General features: G+C 42.7%; 1 protein-coding gene across 3 annotated transcripts in view; it reads left to right on the top strand.

The window, feature by feature from the left end:
• The window catches only part of LOC144089484 (uncharacterized), a 61,555-nt gene that overhangs the window by 5,251 nt on the left and 37,000 nt on the right, over positions 1–19,304 (top strand). For all 3 annotated transcript variants that reach the window (XR_013305085.1, XR_013305084.1, XM_077620375.1), the window contains exons 4-8: positions 4,757–5,133; positions 5,929–6,068; positions 6,168–6,330; positions 13,901–14,443; positions 14,512–14,627. Coding sequence is in view for 1 of the 3 variants with exons in the window: in XM_077620375.1 (XP_077476501.1) it covers positions 4,757–5,133; positions 5,929–6,068; positions 6,168–6,330; positions 13,901–14,443; positions 14,512–14,627 (1,339 nt within the window). In the remaining 2 variants the exon portion in view is untranslated. The remainder of the gene's footprint in view (positions 1–4,756; positions 5,134–5,928; positions 6,069–6,167; positions 6,331–13,900; positions 14,444–14,511; positions 14,628–19,304) is intronic.

The raw sequence follows: 19,304 nt of genomic DNA, 5'->3' as shown, positions 1-19,304 counted from the left end.
ATATATATATATATATATATATATTTCTTTTGTAAATACAGCCGAAATGACGCCGAGCACCAAATTAGTGTGCTCGCCGTCATACTGAGTGTATTGACAAAATAACTATATATCCCAGCAGTCACTGCGCAGTACTTTTTCTACGGGAAAATAGTAGAGTCGGGGGCTGCTTGCCGTAGTTGTCCTATCGACTGATTTATTTTATTTTATCGTGATAACAATTTTAGTATTGGTCCATATATAAAGCGCACTGGATTATAATGCGCCCTGTCTATTTTGGAGAAAATTTAAGACTTATGTGCGCCGTATAGTCGTGAAAATACGGTAAGATGTTAGGTTTGGTTTGTTATTTCATTTTCACCTCCGTGTGTTCACTTTTTGCGCCCTTGTTTGTCCCTCCTCGCTTGCCCTTCCCTCTCGTTTCCAGCTGCTCATCATTGACAATTATTTCTGGTCTTGTCTATTTAAAGCTCACGGATTGTTTGTTATTTGTCGGACCGTCTGATTTACGCTATCTTGTTTCCATGTCCCCTGTATTTTCTTTGTCAGGTTTGAGTGTAAAATTTGACGCCAAGTCTTTTGTTATTTTATTTGCCTCCAGTTTAAGTTATTAAAGTTTCGTTTGAGCACTGATAGGGTTATCCTTAGGTATTTCCAAATTCACAATAAACGAGGCATCTGAAGTCACATCTTTGTTTAATTCTTGCAAGAAGAGAATACAGTGGTACCTCGTCATACGACCGCTCGTCATACAAAATTCTCGTCTTAGGGCGGAAATTTCGATCGAATAATTCGGCCGTCTTGCGATCAAAATTTCGTGATGCGACCAAGCTAGGTGGCAATGGCACTGTCTTTTTTGCATATCTTTCGTGTATAACAATATCTACGAGCACGGAACGATTAATTCAGACGAGTTTCTCGTACGACCAGGAAACGCACAACGCGCATGCGCGGGCAAAAAGAGGGCTTTCTGGGTAATGAAGTATACTCGTGCACACAACACCCATAGGCAATGGAAACCTTTCTCAGAATAAAACTTCATTACCCACAATCAATACGTGGGTAAGCTCAACTATTGTATTTCCTGTTATTCTTTCTAAGGAAAGAAGCTCCCGCGATCGTTCTTTAAAGACTATTTCTCGTTGGCAAGTGGTCGTGTGTTATCCTATTGTGAGGACATTTGTGTGCATCATTTTGGGAATATTTTGAAGGCAATACAACAGCAAACAGTCCATCGATAGCGAACGTGAGGGTGGAGGCGTGGCAAACCGCCAGCCCAGAAAACGAAGGTAACAAAAGATTACAACAAAATTAGAATTCAGTTTTGTGTAAAGTTACATTAAAAGTATGTTTGAGTGTCTGTATATATTAATCCAAGTTAATTTAAATTTGTTTGTTCCGTTTACGAGTGCGTTGTCGTGGAAACGTCTCTGTCTCACGTCGGCGAAATCTGCCCAATTTTAGTTAGATTAAACACATTTTATTACTATTAAACCACTAGTTATGTGTTACTTTGTTAATAGATGGCGAATTAGAAGGAATAAAACATTTTTTCCAATCCAATATCCTGTTTTTGGTGTTTTTTCAGAGGGCTGGAACGAATTAATTTGTTTTCCATTCATTTCAATAGAAAACGTCCGCTCGAGTTACGAGAATCTCGTCATACGATCTCAGTCTCGGAACGGAATACGATCGTATGTCGAGGTACCACTGTGCATCCATCCGCGTACCCAGTCAGGATAATTCTAACAACTCGAGGTCTCTCTCGCTAATTTATTCATAAGATTTTAACGCCATGCCCCACAGAAGTCTAAACATACAGGGTGACCCCAAAAAGACCTTTTACCGAGGAATTCACTTCCCTGGGCTCAGTTCTAATGTCCAAAGAGCTCCAGTATTTGTATTTGATCATTAAATGCTGTTTTAGGATGGATTTAACCTAAATGCTGTCATTTCACGGCTCGGTTCTGCTACATCTGCCCGCCCAAGAGTGCTTATTCCAGGGCTGACATGCCCGCCCAAGAGTGCTTATTCCCGGGCTGCCATTGACGGTAGACTAATAAATTGAGAGTGATGAGCGGCAGAGGGAAATGAATCATTGACTTTTACTATAATTTGGACAACGCCGGCGGCGGGCCAGATTAAAAATCCTAACGGGCCGTATATGGCCCACGGGCCGAGATTGAAAAACTTGTACACACACGATCCGGGGGCGGGGCGAGGGTGCGAATCCCGTTTCGGCGAAACCTCCGTCCGGCCGAACGGAGGTGGAACGTCCATTCGGCGACCTGTCCATCTGTCAAACGTCCGTCGGTGAAACGTCTTTAGGCGAATCATCCGAGTACCTTTCTTCTACCGGGTTGGCTCTATTTGCCCCGCCTCCACCCTGACTTTCAGATGTAACCTATCGAGGGTTGTTTGCTTTTGTCTCCCCTTCAAAATATTCCGAAAATGATGCACACAAATGTCCTCACAATAGGATAACGCACGACCACTTGCCAGCTTGCCTGGGAAGTAGTACTCCTCTCGTATTAGCGAACAAGCTCCGCCATTCGCACTGACTAACGGGAAAAAACACAGAAAAATGCAACGCTCCACCCAGTGCTCGTAGAGACATTACACGAGGGAGTTGCGACCAGAAAGACAGTGCCCATGATGTTCTTATGAGCAGCCTCTCGCGTCCGCTGTATGCTCGTATATAAAAATTATCTCGTATTTCAAGATAAATATTTGCTCGAAATTTTACTCGTATCTCAAATTGCTCGTAAGTCGGGGCTCTCGTATGTCGAGGTATTACTGTACAATGATACATACCTGCCGTTTGTACCAAAAAACTGAAGCAAAGTTCGGTGTGTTTAATACACAAGATCTTCGCTTTTAACTGCCCTTTGCCTGTGAAAAAGGCCCCTTGGAGACGTAAAACCTGTCTGTCCGCCAGATGGGGCGTGGTAGTCCGTTCTATTGGCCGGTGCTCACACAAATATCTCAAGAAAAATGGAATCAGTTGTTTGGTGAATCTGATGATGATGAATCAGACTTTGAAAAAATTTAAATATTATGATGATGAATTAGAAATGAAGGATTTTAAAATTGTAAATTCCATTTGAGAATTGTGTCCATACTGGTAGTTTGTTTTACCAGGTTTCCGTATCATATGTTGTGAATAAGCCACCTCGTGGTGTAGAGGTTCACTCGCCTGACTTTGGCACGGCTCGATTCCCGCTAGTGGCGGTATGATTGGGAGTGCGGATGGTCATTTGTCTCTGTGTGCCCTACGACTGACTGGCGACCAGTCTAGGGTGTAGCCTGCCTTTTGCCCGACAACAGCTGGGTTAGGCTCTAGCAACCCCCGCAACACTTTCAAAGATGGGCGGTATGGAAGTGGTTGTAATCGTGGTCTGTGATCGTAATTATGGTCCACCTGTCTTCAGGCAAAAGGCAGACTACACCCTAGACTGGTCGCCAGTCAGTCGTAGGGCACACTGCCCTCACCGAAGTCAGGCAAGTGAACTTCTACACCACAAGGCGGCCTTTAAAAAGGCCCTGTGAGCTAGACAGGCACCAGTGTGGGCGGTGAGCTCGATATCAAGTTTGTTTTATTGTTTCTACAGTATGAACATTTTATACGAAATGTCTTTTATTTTTATTTTATCAAATAAAATTCCCCCTAAAATGTGACTTCTACTCATGACAAATATATTTTTTTCCCCTTTCACCTAGCATATTTTGGCTGGTGCGACTTATAGTACAAAAAATACAGGTCAACATGGTAGGGGCAAGAGACTTGATATTTCCTGAATATGATCTTTTACTATATTATTTTTAATTCCAATCATCATGGCAAAAAAACGGGTCCTGGGGCAGACCTCGCTCGCCGCCAGATCGCCGGCCGACGCCGCGTGCATGGGCCACCGGATCGCCGGCCGACGCCGCGGGCATGGGTCGCCGGATCGCCGGCTAACGCCGCGGGCATGGGTCGCCGGCCGACGCCGTGGGCATGGGCCACGGGTATGGGCCGCGGGCATGGGCCACGGGCATGTGCCGCCGGATAGCCGGCCGACGTCGCGGGATTGGGCCCCTGGATTGGCGGCCAACCAGCCGGGAAATTAAACTCCCTCTTCGCTTCTCCGCGCCGTCCAAACGTCAATTAGCCGTCCAGGGAGCTCTATTTTCAGATAATTGCAACAACGTCAGCCCACTGCCCGGACTTCGGCACAGGGCTCGCATTTCTGATAAAAATCCACCCTCACACGGGCTCCCGGCCGCTCAGAAAGCTATTTTTTCATAAAAATGACGGCCACTGCTCGCTGCTTGCCATTTTTTTCCGCAGTTGAGTGACAGTCCTCTGTCTTCCGCCATTTTCCTAGTGGCAAGCGGAAGACAGGGGAGTGGCTTCCGCTTGCGAGTTTCAGCGTGGATTTTTCCATTTTTATGATTTTTATTTTTTTCAGAAAAAAAATTGCGACTTAGTGAAGCCGCGAAGTGAAGATGGATCACAGTATAAGAAATAGCGGACTGTCTGAAATTCCCGTAGTTGATTAGATGAAACAGTTCTGGCATTGTAAAATGTTAGTTCACCGAAATCTTATCCTGGAAATATTGGCTTTTGCCCACGTTTTTCTCCACTGCTACATGTCATAAAAGTTATTTTTTTTTCTTTTCAGATTGTTAAACATTTTTCTCCATGGATGCACATGATCCAAATGGTGAATAATTAAAATTACTTCTCTTTTTTATTTAATTTATTTTTTCATAGTGCGTGTCCTGACTATTCAGCCATACATGAGGATGATGAGAGCTCCTTGTCTCAGTACCCTTTGGTCCAGGAGACCGTGACAGCGTTAAGAGAAGCGGACCAGGTCGCTGAGGCCGCCAGTCTGAATGTCTCCTCTGGGTCTCGCGACACACTACCCGACGCGGTCAGCGGGTTGCCGTACCAAGAGTTGATGTTGCAGGGTAGCAAATCCTCTGTGGAAACGTCGAGTGCCACCAGATTGGAGCGTGATGATGATGAAGAGTCCTCCCCTGGCGTTCTGCCACACTCTCAATCCACACCAGGGGTTTTAAGTGTCCTGGCCAAGTCTACTGTCAAGTCAGGGACGCTGCCCACCCTTTCTTCAAATAACCAACAAGGTTGTTATAAACTAGAAAACCTTTTTAAATGTATTTAGACACTCTTAGTACTGTCTAATATGTCCTTTTTTGTTTTATTGGTTATTTGTTGTATCCCCTTCCCACATAGCGTTTCCTAGCTAAAGGAATTACCATATTATTAATTTCTAATATATAATCAAATAATTAAAAAATGTTAACAAATGTAGTTCATTTAGTTTTAAACCTAAATTGATTTTTTTTACATTAAAAATGTATTAAGAAAATATTGCCGATAATGATTTTTTAATGATCAAATTGTTGCCAATTGATTTGATGGCTAACCTAAAAATTTAAATTTCCTGTAGTCTTGATTAAAATTATCATGAAACACAGAATTCTACAAAAATATTCTTGCCACATTTTAATAAAATAATATTTTTTAATGAAAAATAAAAATCTGTACTTTTAACTGTTTTAAGTAGTAGTTTTGACATTTTGATTTTCAGATTTGTGTTCAGGTCAGTATTGGCTAAATAATTAATCTGACTTATTTTTAAGAAAATATTTCATTGGAATAAAAACTAAAGAGAAAAAAAATCAGAGTCAAGACAACGTTTACCCAAACACTCAATTATGTAATACTCAGATTAACAAATGATTAAAAAATATTCAACAAGTACAAGATTAAACTGAATTGACATAATTCAATGGCTGTCAGCCATCCCTGTTCAAATGAACCGGGGAACATTTTATTGTCAATGGCATCCAATGATTTAGCTACTGAAAAACTCCAGATTGTTTCAATCAAGTATTTTTATTGTTTTTTTTCTTCAGTTGACCACACCAACTCCTGCAGTGACTTGTTAGTGGTATCAGATGTGTCCTGCAGTATCAAGTTGGGTTCAGAGGTCCCAAGCTCCAAACCCAGCGCACCCACAAAACAGGCAGACCTCAATATCGAAGACAGGATTCCGGTACGTGGAATAACAAGCTGAATCATCATTATACAAATGATTATTTTAAAGGTATTAATGTAAGAAACATCAACAGACTCCTTCTCTTCTGTTATTTAGTTGTATCTCCAAAATGTGGGCATTCACCGCTCCCCCGCCGAAATCCTGACCCCATTTGGGCCCAGTGGGCCCATCAGAGAGCCTGAATTCTCCCACTCCGATTTGAGCACCATCAAGGATTCGGCAGGAGGGACGCCCACAAAGAGCGCACAATCATCTCAAGGTAAACACATACAATCGTCTCATTTAATTACTAGGCATAACGTCGGGGTGTACAATATGGCAGGGTTCCCGCATGTCCTTAAGTTTATACAAGCATCAAATTCAAACCCATGTACCATTATTTTTAAGTCGCTATAAGTCGCAGGAGCCAAAAATGCTAAATGAAAGGGAAAATAGTGTTTTGTGAAAGTATTCAGCCTCGTTGAACTTTTGGATTGGATAACTTTATTCATCCTGTATTCGGGAAATTTCAGTAGCAAGAGAGTGCGCATGCAGATACAGGAAAGGCATTTTAGACATAAATAGATAGAAAGAAACCAAGCCACGCGACGGGTGGGGCCGAGTCGCAAAGGTCGCAGAACAACAAACCATTTGGCCAATTTCAGGCTTCCAACAAAGATATTAAATTAAAACTTCTTGTTAAGAATCAAGTGGGGCACAATCGTGAAGTGGAATGAAATTTATTGGATATTTTGAACTTTTTTAACAAATAAAAACATGAAAAGTGGGGCTTGCAATATTATTTGACCCCATTGCATTTTTAGCGCCAACATTTGCCAGCACGTGAAATGTCCAACAAGAGAGGATAAAACTATGGATCATGTTTACTCTAACATCAAAGGTGCATACAGAGCCATACCACTCTCACACTTTGGACAGTCAGACCACGTCTCTTTGTTATTGGCACCAGCATACACTCCCCTCAGCCAACAAACAAAGGCAAATCATTATCACATGGCCAGACAACGCCCTCCCTCGACTCCAAGACTGCTTTGAACAGACACCGTGGGAAACTTTCCACCACGAGGACCTGGACACAAACACAGTACTGTCTTATATCAAGTCCTGCATGGCTACGGTCACAGTGCAAAAGACCATCCAAGTGTCCCCAAACTGGAAACCGTAGATGACCAGCCAGGTCCGATCACTCCTCCGGGCCCGTGATGCAGCTTTCAGATCCGGCGACAGGGCACTCTAGAAGCGCAGCTTGCGCCAACCGAAGGAGAGGCATCGAGGCTGCCAAAGCAGAAGATAGAACGGCAACTCGACAACCCCCGAACTATGTGGCAGAGCATACGAGTCATCGATTTTCGGAGGAATCCTCAACAGACCACTCAGGTGAACATCCAGGGTACAGACATTGAAATCGTGAAGAATTTTAAGTACCTGGGTGTTCACTTCAACAACAAACTAGACTGGTCCACAAACATAGATGCTCTGTACAAAAGGGGCCAGAGCCGCCTCTACCTACTGAGGAGTCTACGGTCCCTTGGAGTGTGCAGGACACTGCTGAGGACTTTCTACGACACTGTGGTGGCATCTACAGTGTTTTATGCAGTGCTCTGTTGGGGATGCGGGAGCACCGAGAGGGACAGGAACAGGCTGGATAAGCTGGTGAGGAGGGCCAGCTCTGTTCTGGGCTGTCCTCTGGACTCAGTGGAGGAAGTGGGAGAGCGGAGAATGCTGACCAGGATGATGTCCATCATGGACAGCACCTCCCACCCCCTGCATGAGTCTGTGGAGTCCCTCCAAAGCTCCTTTAGCAATAGACTGCGGCACCCTCATTGCAGGAAGGAGCGCTTCCGCAGATCCTTCCTCCATCAGCTGTCAGGCTCATTAACAAAAAAATGGCTGAGTGTTAAGACCTACCGTATGCATGCATGTACATTTATGTGTATGTATGTATATATGTGCTAAGCAACTATTTATTTATTAACTTACTTATTACCTATCTCTTTATGTCTGAAATGCCTTTCCTATTCCTGCATCCTCACCCTCTTGCTACTTTGACAACGAAATTTCCCGAATACGGGATGAATAAAGTTATCCAATCCAATCCATACGGTCCCTTACCCGCTACAAGGGCCGAGCTGTGACTCCTTCGGACTCACATGCGGCACTGGCAGAGGTGCTAAACAACTTTTTGCCTGCTTTGAGTCCCAAGCCCAGCACCCAGTCACGGCACCTCAACCTTCAATACATCCAACCACAAGCTTGGGGAAAAAGCTTCACCACACTCACCCTGGAGGTAGTGGACATGAGATGCGTGCCCCGTGCAGTCAAACCCAGGAAAGCCATGGGACTGGATAGATTATCAGGCAAAGTACTCAAGGCGTGTGCTGACCAACTATCCCCAATCTTGAGACATTTTCAACCTGTCACTAGAAGAAGCCACCCTCCTAGCCTGTCTAAAATTGGCCACCATCACCTGTTCCCATGAAGTCACCCGCAAACAATCTGTGTAACTACCGCCCAGTAGCTCTCACACACAGATGAAGCCAGTGATGAGAAAGTGTATTTAAGGTGGCCAGCTGCAAGTTGTTCTCCTCTTTGGACCCTCTCTGATGTGGAAGCATGAGAGCCTCAAAACAACTGTCAAATGACCTGAGAACAAAGATTGTTCAACATTATAATTTAGGGTAAGGAAACAAAAAGCTAGCTCAGAGATTTCAGCTGTCTGTTTCCACTGTGAGAAACATAGTTAAGGTCCGTAGTGGCATTCAAGCAGAGGAACAAGTACAACGTTCTGGAAAGGCCATTTCAGTCCCCAGACCTGAATACTATCTGGGGTCTGATTTAAAGCGGGCTGTCCATGCTTGGAAACCATCAAACCTAACTAAACTGGAGATGTTTTGTAAGGAAGATTGGTTTAAAAATACCTTCAACCAGAATCCAGACACACTTTGGAAGCTAAAGGAAGCGTTTAGAGGCTGTTATTCCTGCGAAAGGAGGATCTACTAAATATTGATGTTGATAGGTTCACCAATAGGCATTCGCAAATGCACGCACATATAAAGAGAAAAGACAATCTTCTGGATTTCTTCTTGCAAGGAGAACAGAACTGGTCATACCAAGTCCCCCCCCCTGTTCTGGCCTCACACGCTTCTTTTCTTGTTTATTAACTTCAAGGACCCTATTTACAATGGACGTCTCAACTCTCAAGGGAGGGGTGGGAAACAGAAGTGAGACGTCAACATAGTCAAAGCAAATGAAGGTTTGAAAGTCATGTGCAGCTCAAGGTGTTTTGAATCTTCTTTGTTTAGTCCACTCACTCCAAGCAGTCCAAGGTCCAAGGCGTTTTGGTGTTTAGTCTAACTAAGGTTCTCAGGAGCAAAGCATATTCTTCATTGCAAGCAAATATATAATCATTTAAGATTATTAGGGACCCCTACAACCCTTTTCACAACCTGTTCCAGCTGCTGCCCTCTGGCAGACGCTACAGTTCACAGTTTTTTGTTGAAAACAAAAAGGTGTGAACTCCACTTGCTCATCACAATAGCCAGGAACAGAGAAACCATTCCGTCTCCTTTTGGGCCCTCCTGCTTTGGTACCCGAATTAGTTATGTAAAAGCGTAAATTCCACAGACGATCTGTCTCCAAACCAAAAGATAGCTAAGATACACATAATAGATACACATTATTTTAAAGCAATGAAAGAATACATGTAATTAGAAGAAATATTTCCCTTCACTACTATTACTGAATGCACTGTCAGTGAGCAGAGAGAGGAGGGGACTACAACAGACGTGTGGAAGTGTTGGACGTAGGTCTTCCAGATTTTTTTATACAGCCGTGTCGTTTCAAATTCCAAATAAATTATTAAAAACATGACAAAGCTGGCGATTCCTTTGTCGATGTTACAATATATTTTAGCGTTGCTCCTCTCCGTGCTCAGTTAGTGTTAATCTATCATGCTATGCCCACAAGCGAGAATGTTAAAACTGCAAACAAGAACAATGACAATCGTCGCGAACATGCTAGTTTATCAATATAGAGAAGGGATTACATACGCCGCCATCTTGCTTAATTTTAGAGTAAATGAGTCAACCATTTGTTCTATCAAGAAAGATGAGGCTAACTTAATAAGACATCTTTTAGATGTTAACAACATAACCGCAAAGTCAATCATCTGTGTGGAAGGTACTTTGGCATATAGATAACCAACTGCGTTACGAATATCCTCACACCAAAGTACAGTACAAGCGTTATTTTATTTAATATTAGTATGTTACAGTTGAATCTATGGGTTCACCGACGAGACCTCTGAGGTTGTTGATGTTGATGTTTTGTTCTTGACTCAGTTTGAATTCTTCTTAATTACCTGTAAATACTTTCTTGAGTCCAATAAGTCCTTTTTGGGGAAAAACTAATTTGTTCTGCTGTTTTACAAATTTTGTAAAGTATCCGCAATGTATATGATATGTTAAAACATTCTTTAAACCTGTTCCCCCCTCCAAAACACACTAACACAACTGGCTCTGAGATCCGAAAGTTCACCCAACGCAAATGAGGGACTCCTGCGGTTCAGTGTGTTCAGTTGGCATTGAGGTCGCTGGGAGAGCAGGTCAGACACGTGATTAACAACAAAGTACAGAGAAATGAAGAACATCAACATCAAAGGGAAGCCTTAACAAGCAGCTGTGACAGGTCGTGAATAATAGCTGAGGCTGCCGGGACCACACTTAGATCCTGATGAGACCTTAACGATTGTTAATTGAGTCAGATATAGAGGTAAAATCGGGCCAAAAAAATCCGGCCTGACGGGTATTAATTTTCGTCCCAACCTGAACCCACCGAATTAACTTGATTTGCAGGCCCGAGCCCGAAGCAAACCCAAAATTTTATATCTTATTTGTGAGGACTCGGGTATCCCGACCCGAGTCCTCACACCCCGAGTCGAGAAGAGGAGTGGTGATTTATGATAACAGATTAAAGCCTGTCTTTTGTAACGAAATCTAAGTTAAACGAGACTGTATAAACATTTACATCTTTTATATGATAATATAGATGTTTTGACGATTTCAACTGTTTAAATGCCCGCTCAGCGTCGAGGTGCCAGTTTTGCTTTCGTATGAGAGCTAAGCGACACATTGACTACATTCAGCGAAGCCAACGCAAATTTATTTAGCATATTCAACAATCAATTTGAAGCCTTTCCAAAATTCACCCTTACCGGTACCGGTGCGTGTTTAGTTTATCATTAACTTCTTGCGGCGTTCCTGTGAGTTGCGCAGAGCATGCTATGGCCCTGTAGCTCCGCCTCCAATTGCAATGACATCACAGCGCCTTCTCTGTTTTATCCAAAATTCCAAATTATTTATTTTATAACAACTATTCCTTAGTTTAGTGTCCACACATCGTTTTAGTGTACATTTTTATAAACATTTATTTAAAAAAAAAAAAAAAAAAAAGGTCAGCGAAAGAGACCACACATCATTTTAATATGCTTCTTTTTTTTCAGCAGCAAGAGAGAAGGCCCGACCCGACCCCAAAGTAATGATTGACATTTCGTTGACGGACATTTCGTCGACGGACATTTCGTCGAACGGACATTTGGCCGCCGGACCCTTCGTCGACCGGACAATTCGTCGCCGGACACTTCGTCGCCAGACAGTTCGCCTAACCTTAACCACTAACCTTAACCACTATTAAAGAAGACAAAGGAAATTCACATATTCTTTGTTAAAGAAAATAAAACAGCAAAAACTCGCTCGACAACACAAACACATTAACATTTGGGCGTGTGCGTACTAAATGGGCTCGTCTCTAAACACACTACGCACAAAACCGGGTTCCTACGTTGAGCGCTCCATTTTTAAAATAAAAGGCAATAAATAAAATTATTTTATTAAAAAGAAGACAAGGGAAATTTGGTTCCTCGGGGGGCACTGAGTGACTCCACTAAATTACTATTAACTGTTTGTTTTTTTATTGCGAATTGGTGTGGCTACGATTCTGACTAGATGCTGATATTTGTTATGTAGTATGCCAAAAATACTGCATCTCTGACTTTGATATAGACGCACACGTTTAAATTTTAAATCTTCAAAGAGCAAATTCTATTGACTCTATTAATAGGAGCAAATGGGCCTGATCTTAAGATGGCCGACAAGCAACGACGTCTAGCTCCGTTGCCTCGCAACGCGCATTGGAAATCTAGTCTGTATACACGATACCTATGGGAATACCAAGCAAAAAAAAAAGAAGACGACAAAGAATATGTGAATTTCCTTTGTCTTCTTTTTAATAAAATAATTTTATTTATTGCCTTTTATTTTAAAAACGTTCGCGAGTCCGGCGACAAGCGACGACGTCTAGCTCCGTTGCCTCACAACGCGCATCGGAAATCAAGTCTGTATACACGATACCTATGGGAATACCAAGCAACAAAAAAAGAAGACGACGAAGAATGTGAATTTCCTTTGTCTTCTTTTTAATAAAATTTTTAATAAAATAATTTTATTTATTGCCTTTTATTTTAAAAATAGAGCGCTCAACGTAGGAACCGTTTAACGTGCGTAGTGTGTTTAGAGACAAGCCCATTTAGTACGCACACGCCCAAATGTTAATGTGTTTGTGTTGTCGAGCGAGTTTTTGCTGTTTTATTTTTTAATAAAGAATGTGAATTTCCTTTGTCTTCTTTAATAGTGGTTAAGGTTAGGCGAACTGTCTGGCGACGAAGTGTCCGGTGACGAATTGTCCGGTCGACGAAGTGTCCGGTCGACGAACTGTCCGGCAACCAAACGTCCGTTCGACAAAACGTCCGGGGACGAACAGTCCGTCGACGAAACGTCCGGTCACGGACATTTCAGGCCTGACCCTACCTGAAAAACCTTACAAACACCGTACGACTCGTACGGTGTTTGTAAGGTTTTTGGGGGGTTTGTAAGGGGAATCATAATTATTTATAAGGGCAGTTATCGGCAGAGGTTGACAGGTTTGATTTCAGGTCGGGTCGGGTTTCGGGCTCGGGCAAAAGATCTCACTTCTTGTCAGATATGCATGTTCAAACAAAGTTTGAGTATTGCGGTGGGCACATTATGTCACTGTCTAAACGAGACATTGTTCAGGCCCGAAGGAAACTAACAGACTGGATCAAATCATGCACTTAGCATTGGTCACGTTGTAGGTGAATACGTAGACACTAAATTATTACAAAAATGTTCATTTTCTACAGAATAAAGTTTGTAACCATACAACTTTATCAAATACTCTCTCGTGTTGGGGTTTGCTTCTCCCATCTATTGGTTGTCACACTTGCTATAACTCGATCACCAATGTCACATCATATCATAATCACTTTAAAATACTGAGAAACATTAAAAGATCTTTTCTTTTTATGATCAATAATTAACACTGTAATTTGCAAAGAAATTTTAAGAATTCACTTAATTTCACAAGTAAAATCATGAGTGGATACTAAATTCCCATTTTCCTAAAAAAAATCCCTAGAAAAATGATCGATGATCTAGGCTCATCGCTTGTTATCAACTGGATTTTAAGCGGGAAGCCCTTCCCCTTCCAACCACTTGGTGTCATATCCATTCCTAATTTGACGGCATGCATGAACAATAACTAAAAGGATCTTTTGGGAAATAACAAAACTCGACACAAATTTAATGACAAAAATTGTAATCAAACTGTCCAAATTTTTTCTAGGTACCATATACATAGATGTCCTTTCTATTTTGACTGGGGGGAGGTTGATTGGCCCCTTCCAATCAAAATGGACATTGAACTTCGTTAATTGCAGCTAATAAGTTACTGACGCCTGCCCTGTTTCATTCCAGCTGGCAGCCCTTCTAAAGGAGATCTTTCAGATGGCATTGCATCTTCAGCTTCTGGCCATCACGATTTCTTGCTCACTGCATTACCTCCGGAAGGGACAGTGGCATCCACATTGTCAACAAATGGCATCAGTTCAGAGCTTCCTTCTTCTCGGAGTAACCACTCAAGTAATCTTTCCAATCACCAAACACTCTCCTCGCCGTTGCCGGTCCGGTCAGAGGAACCCAGAGAAAGTTCTGCGTCGGTAAAGCTCACCGTTGTAAGCAAGGATCTGGTTTCACCGATGCGTGCTGAGCCCGAAGGCTGCAGCTCCGGCCCTCGTTTGCCGCTGACTGCTGGACCGTCGTCAGCTCTGAACCTCGGGGAGTCCCATGTCTTGCCAGATGAGCCGTCGCCACCGGCTGATCATGAAGTGGCCCTCGATGTCTCAGATCATCAGTCGGTCATGAGTGAAAGGAGTGGAGAGAGTTCGTTGACCCTCAGGGTTGAAGAGCTGCTGCGGGTTCAATCCCCGCCCGCCGGTGTGTCTGACCCCAAAAACAAAAGTAAGATCCTTGTGGTTCTGTCCCAGCATTTTTAGTTTCCGAAGTACTGAAATGCCTTTGCCTCACAGAGAGATTCATCCTCAACTTATCGGAAGGTCACTTTGACTCTCTAGAGTTGGGCAAAGAAGATCGGCAACGTGTCGAAGAGATCAAGACGGCCATGCTTGCCAACAACTTTGTCACGGTGAGAATTCTAGACCAGCCTACTTAACACATTAACTTCCTTTGATTGTGATAGACATCCAATCCTTTTGCAGGACTGTCGAGCCCTCCACCTCAATAAAATAGATGTCAATTTAACAAAAAAATTAAAATACACTGCCGAATGATGAAAATAACCACATTCAGCTCTGGAGTGGTATTCTGTAAGCATTCATCATTGCACCAAAAAAGCTTAAAAACATTCATAAGGCTTAAAAGAACACACATTTTGAAAATGCTTCAATAATGAAGATTTTGTGAGACATTTTGGAAAAATAAACCTGCAAAAAATTCACATCATTTTTTGATACATGCTTTAAAAATTTAGTTTAATTTAGTTAGTGTGTTTTAAGACCGCGGGTTAAATCCCTGGTGGGTTCTTACCTTCCTGTGGGGAGTTTGCATGTTCTCCCCGGCGGGCCTGCGTGGGTTTTCTCTGGGTACCTCGGTTTCCTCCCACATTCACAAAATATGCATTGAACACTAAATTGCCCCGAGGTATGAGTGTGGTTATCTGTCTCCTTGTGCTGGCTGGCAACCATTTAAAGCAGGGGTCTCGAACTCAATTTACCTGGGGGCCGCTAGAGGCCGAGTCTGGGTGAGACTGGGCCGCATCAGGATTTCCACAAGAAAAGCACTGATAAAACTTTCCAACGTTATCAAATATCTTTATTTTTTAACAAAAAATAATGAATTAAATAAATTAACTTAAAAGATGAATAAAAAATAAATCAATCAGTAATATAAAACCAAATAATACTAATGAGCATACAGTAGATATACACTGGCTGGCTAAGTAGAGAAAATGAATTATTTTTATTCCGTTTCAAATGTCTGTATTAACAGCTCTTTAACCTTTAACTTTCTGAACTTGAATGGAACATTGAACATGAAATATTCTGAACACGGCTTCTTTTGCCTACTCCTTGCTGCTAGAGACCTGGCAGCGCTTCTTCTCACATAGTCACATTTGGCTTGAGGGAGGAAGCAGTGGAGACCCTCAGTAGAGCTTGAAGATGCTCATCAGTAAGTCTGGACCTGTACTTGGACTTATTGAAGTTCAAGGTGGAGAAGAGCTTCTCACACAAGTATGTGCTCGCAAAAAGGCACATGGTCCGCTTGAACCTTCGGGAAAGTTCAGGGAAGCTGGGGGTCAACTCTCTCAAAAATTGCCCAAGCTTGTCTGCTTCTCCACTCACCTCCCTGAACTTGGCTTTGAGTGCAGAGTTGCACTGCAGGTCAATGAGCTCCATTTGAAGCTCAGTATGGGCATCTTGCACATCAAAGGAGAAGGGGTCCGCAAAAATTTGAAATGTGGCTTTGTGTGTCTTGAAGTCTGCAAATCTGTGATCAAATTCCTCCTGTAGCTTCGAAATGGCCTCAACATACTTCTCACCACTGAATGGTGTGCCTGCATCCACGAGAGCCTTGCATGCTGGGAAATGGCAAAGGTTTGTCTGAGAGAGCTGGGCTTTCCATAACACAAGTTTAGTGCAGAATGCTCTCACGTTGTCATAGGCAGCACTGACAAGTTGCCCCTGGCCTTGTAGCTTCTTGTTCAGTACATTAAGCTCATGTGTGATATCAACAAGAAAAGCCAAGTCCATGAGCCATTTGGGATCACTTAGCACAGGATCAATCAACTCACAAACGGCGTAGCTAGCTTTGACTGCTGCATTACTGTCTTTGGTAGCCTTCTTGAAGAGATCCTGTTGCCTCAGAAGACGTGTTTTAAGACTGGCAACCTGGTTGGCTCTCTCATCTCCCTGGTATTTTTCGTACTCCTCAGCATGTCTCATAGTACAATTACGTTTCAAATTGTATTCCTTGTGCACCGCAACTTTTTCAGTGTAAATGAGACACGTCGGGGTGCCCCTGTGTTCAACAAAGAAATATTGCACTCCCCACTTTTCTTGAAACTGTCTGTGCTCATCACCGACCTTTCTCTTCACGGCAGGCTTTGAAAGAGACATCTCTGGGGCTCTGTAATATGTTTTTCCACTTGGAATGAGTCTCGGGTTGATCTTTCACATTCAGTCGCGCGGGTTTGTGGCGCATGTGCACTTTCGCTCTCCGTTTCAATCGCGGAGATGGCTTCAGACACTGACACAGGCTGGATCACGGATCATAGCGCCTCATTCAGTTCTATGCTGAGAGCAGCGGAGGAGTGTGCGCGCCGAGCGGAGTGATCGGCCTCACGGCTTCTCCTCCGCCCAGCTGATTGGAGGAATGAATGAGTGAGTGAGCGAGGCACTGGACAGCCCGGCCGATGTCCCGCCCTCCAGAGCCGTATACCTCACCGTGATTGGTTCATTCAGCTCCGAACCAAAGTTCCCTCTAATTTTTTGTTGGTCTGAGCAGAAAGACAACCTCCCTGAGCGCACTGAGTACCAGTGTGAGCGACATCATCGGTACTCGGATGATTCGCCTAAAGACGTTTCGCCGACGGACGTTTGACAGACGGGCAGGTCGCCGAATGGACGTTCCACCGAACGTTCATTCGGCCGAACGGAGGTTTCGCCGAAACGGGATTCGAACGCTCGCCCCGCCGGATCGTGTGTGTACAAGTTTTTCAACCTCGGCCCGCGGGCCATATACGGCCCGTTAGGATTTTTAATCCGGCCCACCGCCGGTGTTGTCCAAATTATAGTAAAAATCAATGTTCGTCTACCATCAATGGCAGTCCGGGAATAAGCACTCTTGGGCAGGCAGATGTAGCAGAACCGAGCCGTAAAATGACAGCAATCGGGTCAAATCCATCCTAAAACAGCATTTAATGATTAAATACAAATACTGGATGATATCGCGATGGAGGCAAAAAAACGTCTATAGACGTCCATTCGCCAAACGGCTCAAAATGCTCTCAAATTCGGTCAAATCCAGCTGAAAACAGCGTTTAATGATTAAATACAAATACTAGTATTTGTATTTAATCATTAAACTAACAAATACTAGTACGACCTGTCCGTCTGTCAAACGTCCGTCGGCGAAACGTCTTTAGGCGAATCATCCGGTCACGACATCATCATTGCTCGCTATCGGCACACCAGTATCACACCTGCCACAAGCAGGTGCATGTCAATGTTCCCTCTAATTTTTCATGTAAAACATGAGTGGACAGAGCTACTGCCACTGGCTGCCACTTAAACGGCGCCATCATGGGGAAAGGGGTAAAAAAAAAAAAATAAATAAAAAAAAAAAAAAAAAAAAATTAAAAAAAAAAAATCGATCTTTCATATTAAGACGGGGGCCGCAAATTATCGTCCCGCGGGCCGCAGTTGGCCCGCGGGCCGCAAGTTTGAGACCCCTGATTTAAAGTGTCCCCTGCCTGCTGCCCATAGTTGGCTGGGATAAGCTCCAGCACCCTTTGTGACCTTTGGGGGGATAAGCATTGCGGAATATGAATGAATGTTCAAAATTAACACAAATTTTATATATACCATTATTAAAAATTTGAACACTTAGCAATGTGCTCTTCAAAAACAACAGAAAATTTGTAAATGACTTGATTAAAGATAATAACAACAAAATGATCAACAAATTTATAGATAAGTGATTCCCCCTAAAATGGAAATTGCAGGTTTTGCCAAAAGTTCTAAATGCAGTCGTACCACTACTTACGAAATTAATTGGTTCCAAAACTTTTTTCGTAACTTGAAAATTTCGTAAGCAGAGCAGTACTTACTATTTAAATTCTCTAATTCCCTCCAACGCCCTCACACAACTACCAATTAAACCCTTTAAAATTTGTCAAAGTTTCCCAGTTTTGTATGATAGATGTGATTAAACACACAAAAATTAGAGAATTAAAAGAAAATGATTTATTAATGTCTTAAAATGAATAACAAGCATACAAAATCTATCTGTGTTAAAATGCAGGGGAACAAGAGGAAGCTAACGATGTTATTCTCGAGCTTTCCTGCTCTGATGACCATTGGTAATAAGGCCTCATATCTCACCAGAAATGTCAACGAATCACACTGTTTGGTGGTAAATTCAAACTCGGGAAGCCTGCGCCGTTCGGGCCGGCTCGTTCAATAGACACTTTTGTTCACAAGCTTTGTTGTTTAATTCTTAATAAAACATATAACAATACAGGTTTAGTCTTCAACATCCAAGGTATAGCCACTTAAAGGACTGTAGCCTTGTCGTGAATTACAAACACTGTTTTGAATACATATTCAAAGAAAAAATGAGACTTTAATAGTCTAATTAATTTGTGTAAATCACACTTGAGAGGGATGACACAATCACAGGTTTGAAAAAAGATTCACGACGTCCAATGAACTTTATTAAACCAACATATGTAAATGCTGAGGCTCATTACATTACAGTATGGAATGAGGCTTTGAGAAAAAGATACATGCCTAGGTTTATCTAGCAGATGGAGGTCTTGCGCAGTGATAAATGCCTCGAGACAGTGATTAATTTCAGGGCAACTGTCTCATGTGTGGTTCATTGTTTCGAATGGCCTCAGTTTCTCCATACCTACTGTACTTAAAGAAGCCCCGAAGAAGAACGGCCGGCTGCCCACCGAAGAAAAAAATGGGCGGCGGCCGTAGATGAACAGGTCAGCCGAATTACTATAAAATCATACATTTACTTACTAATGCCTCTAGCTACGAAATTTTCAGGTTATGAAAGCTTTTTACAGTAATAC

The sequence above is a fragment of the Stigmatopora argus genome, chromosome 15 (genome assembly GCF_051989625.1).
Source record: "Stigmatopora argus isolate UIUO_Sarg chromosome 15, RoL_Sarg_1.0, whole genome shotgun sequence".
NCBI classification, from domain to species: Eukaryota; Metazoa; Chordata; class Actinopteri; order Syngnathiformes; family Syngnathidae; genus Stigmatopora; species Stigmatopora argus.
This window is presented reverse-complemented; position numbering and strand designations above follow the sequence as displayed.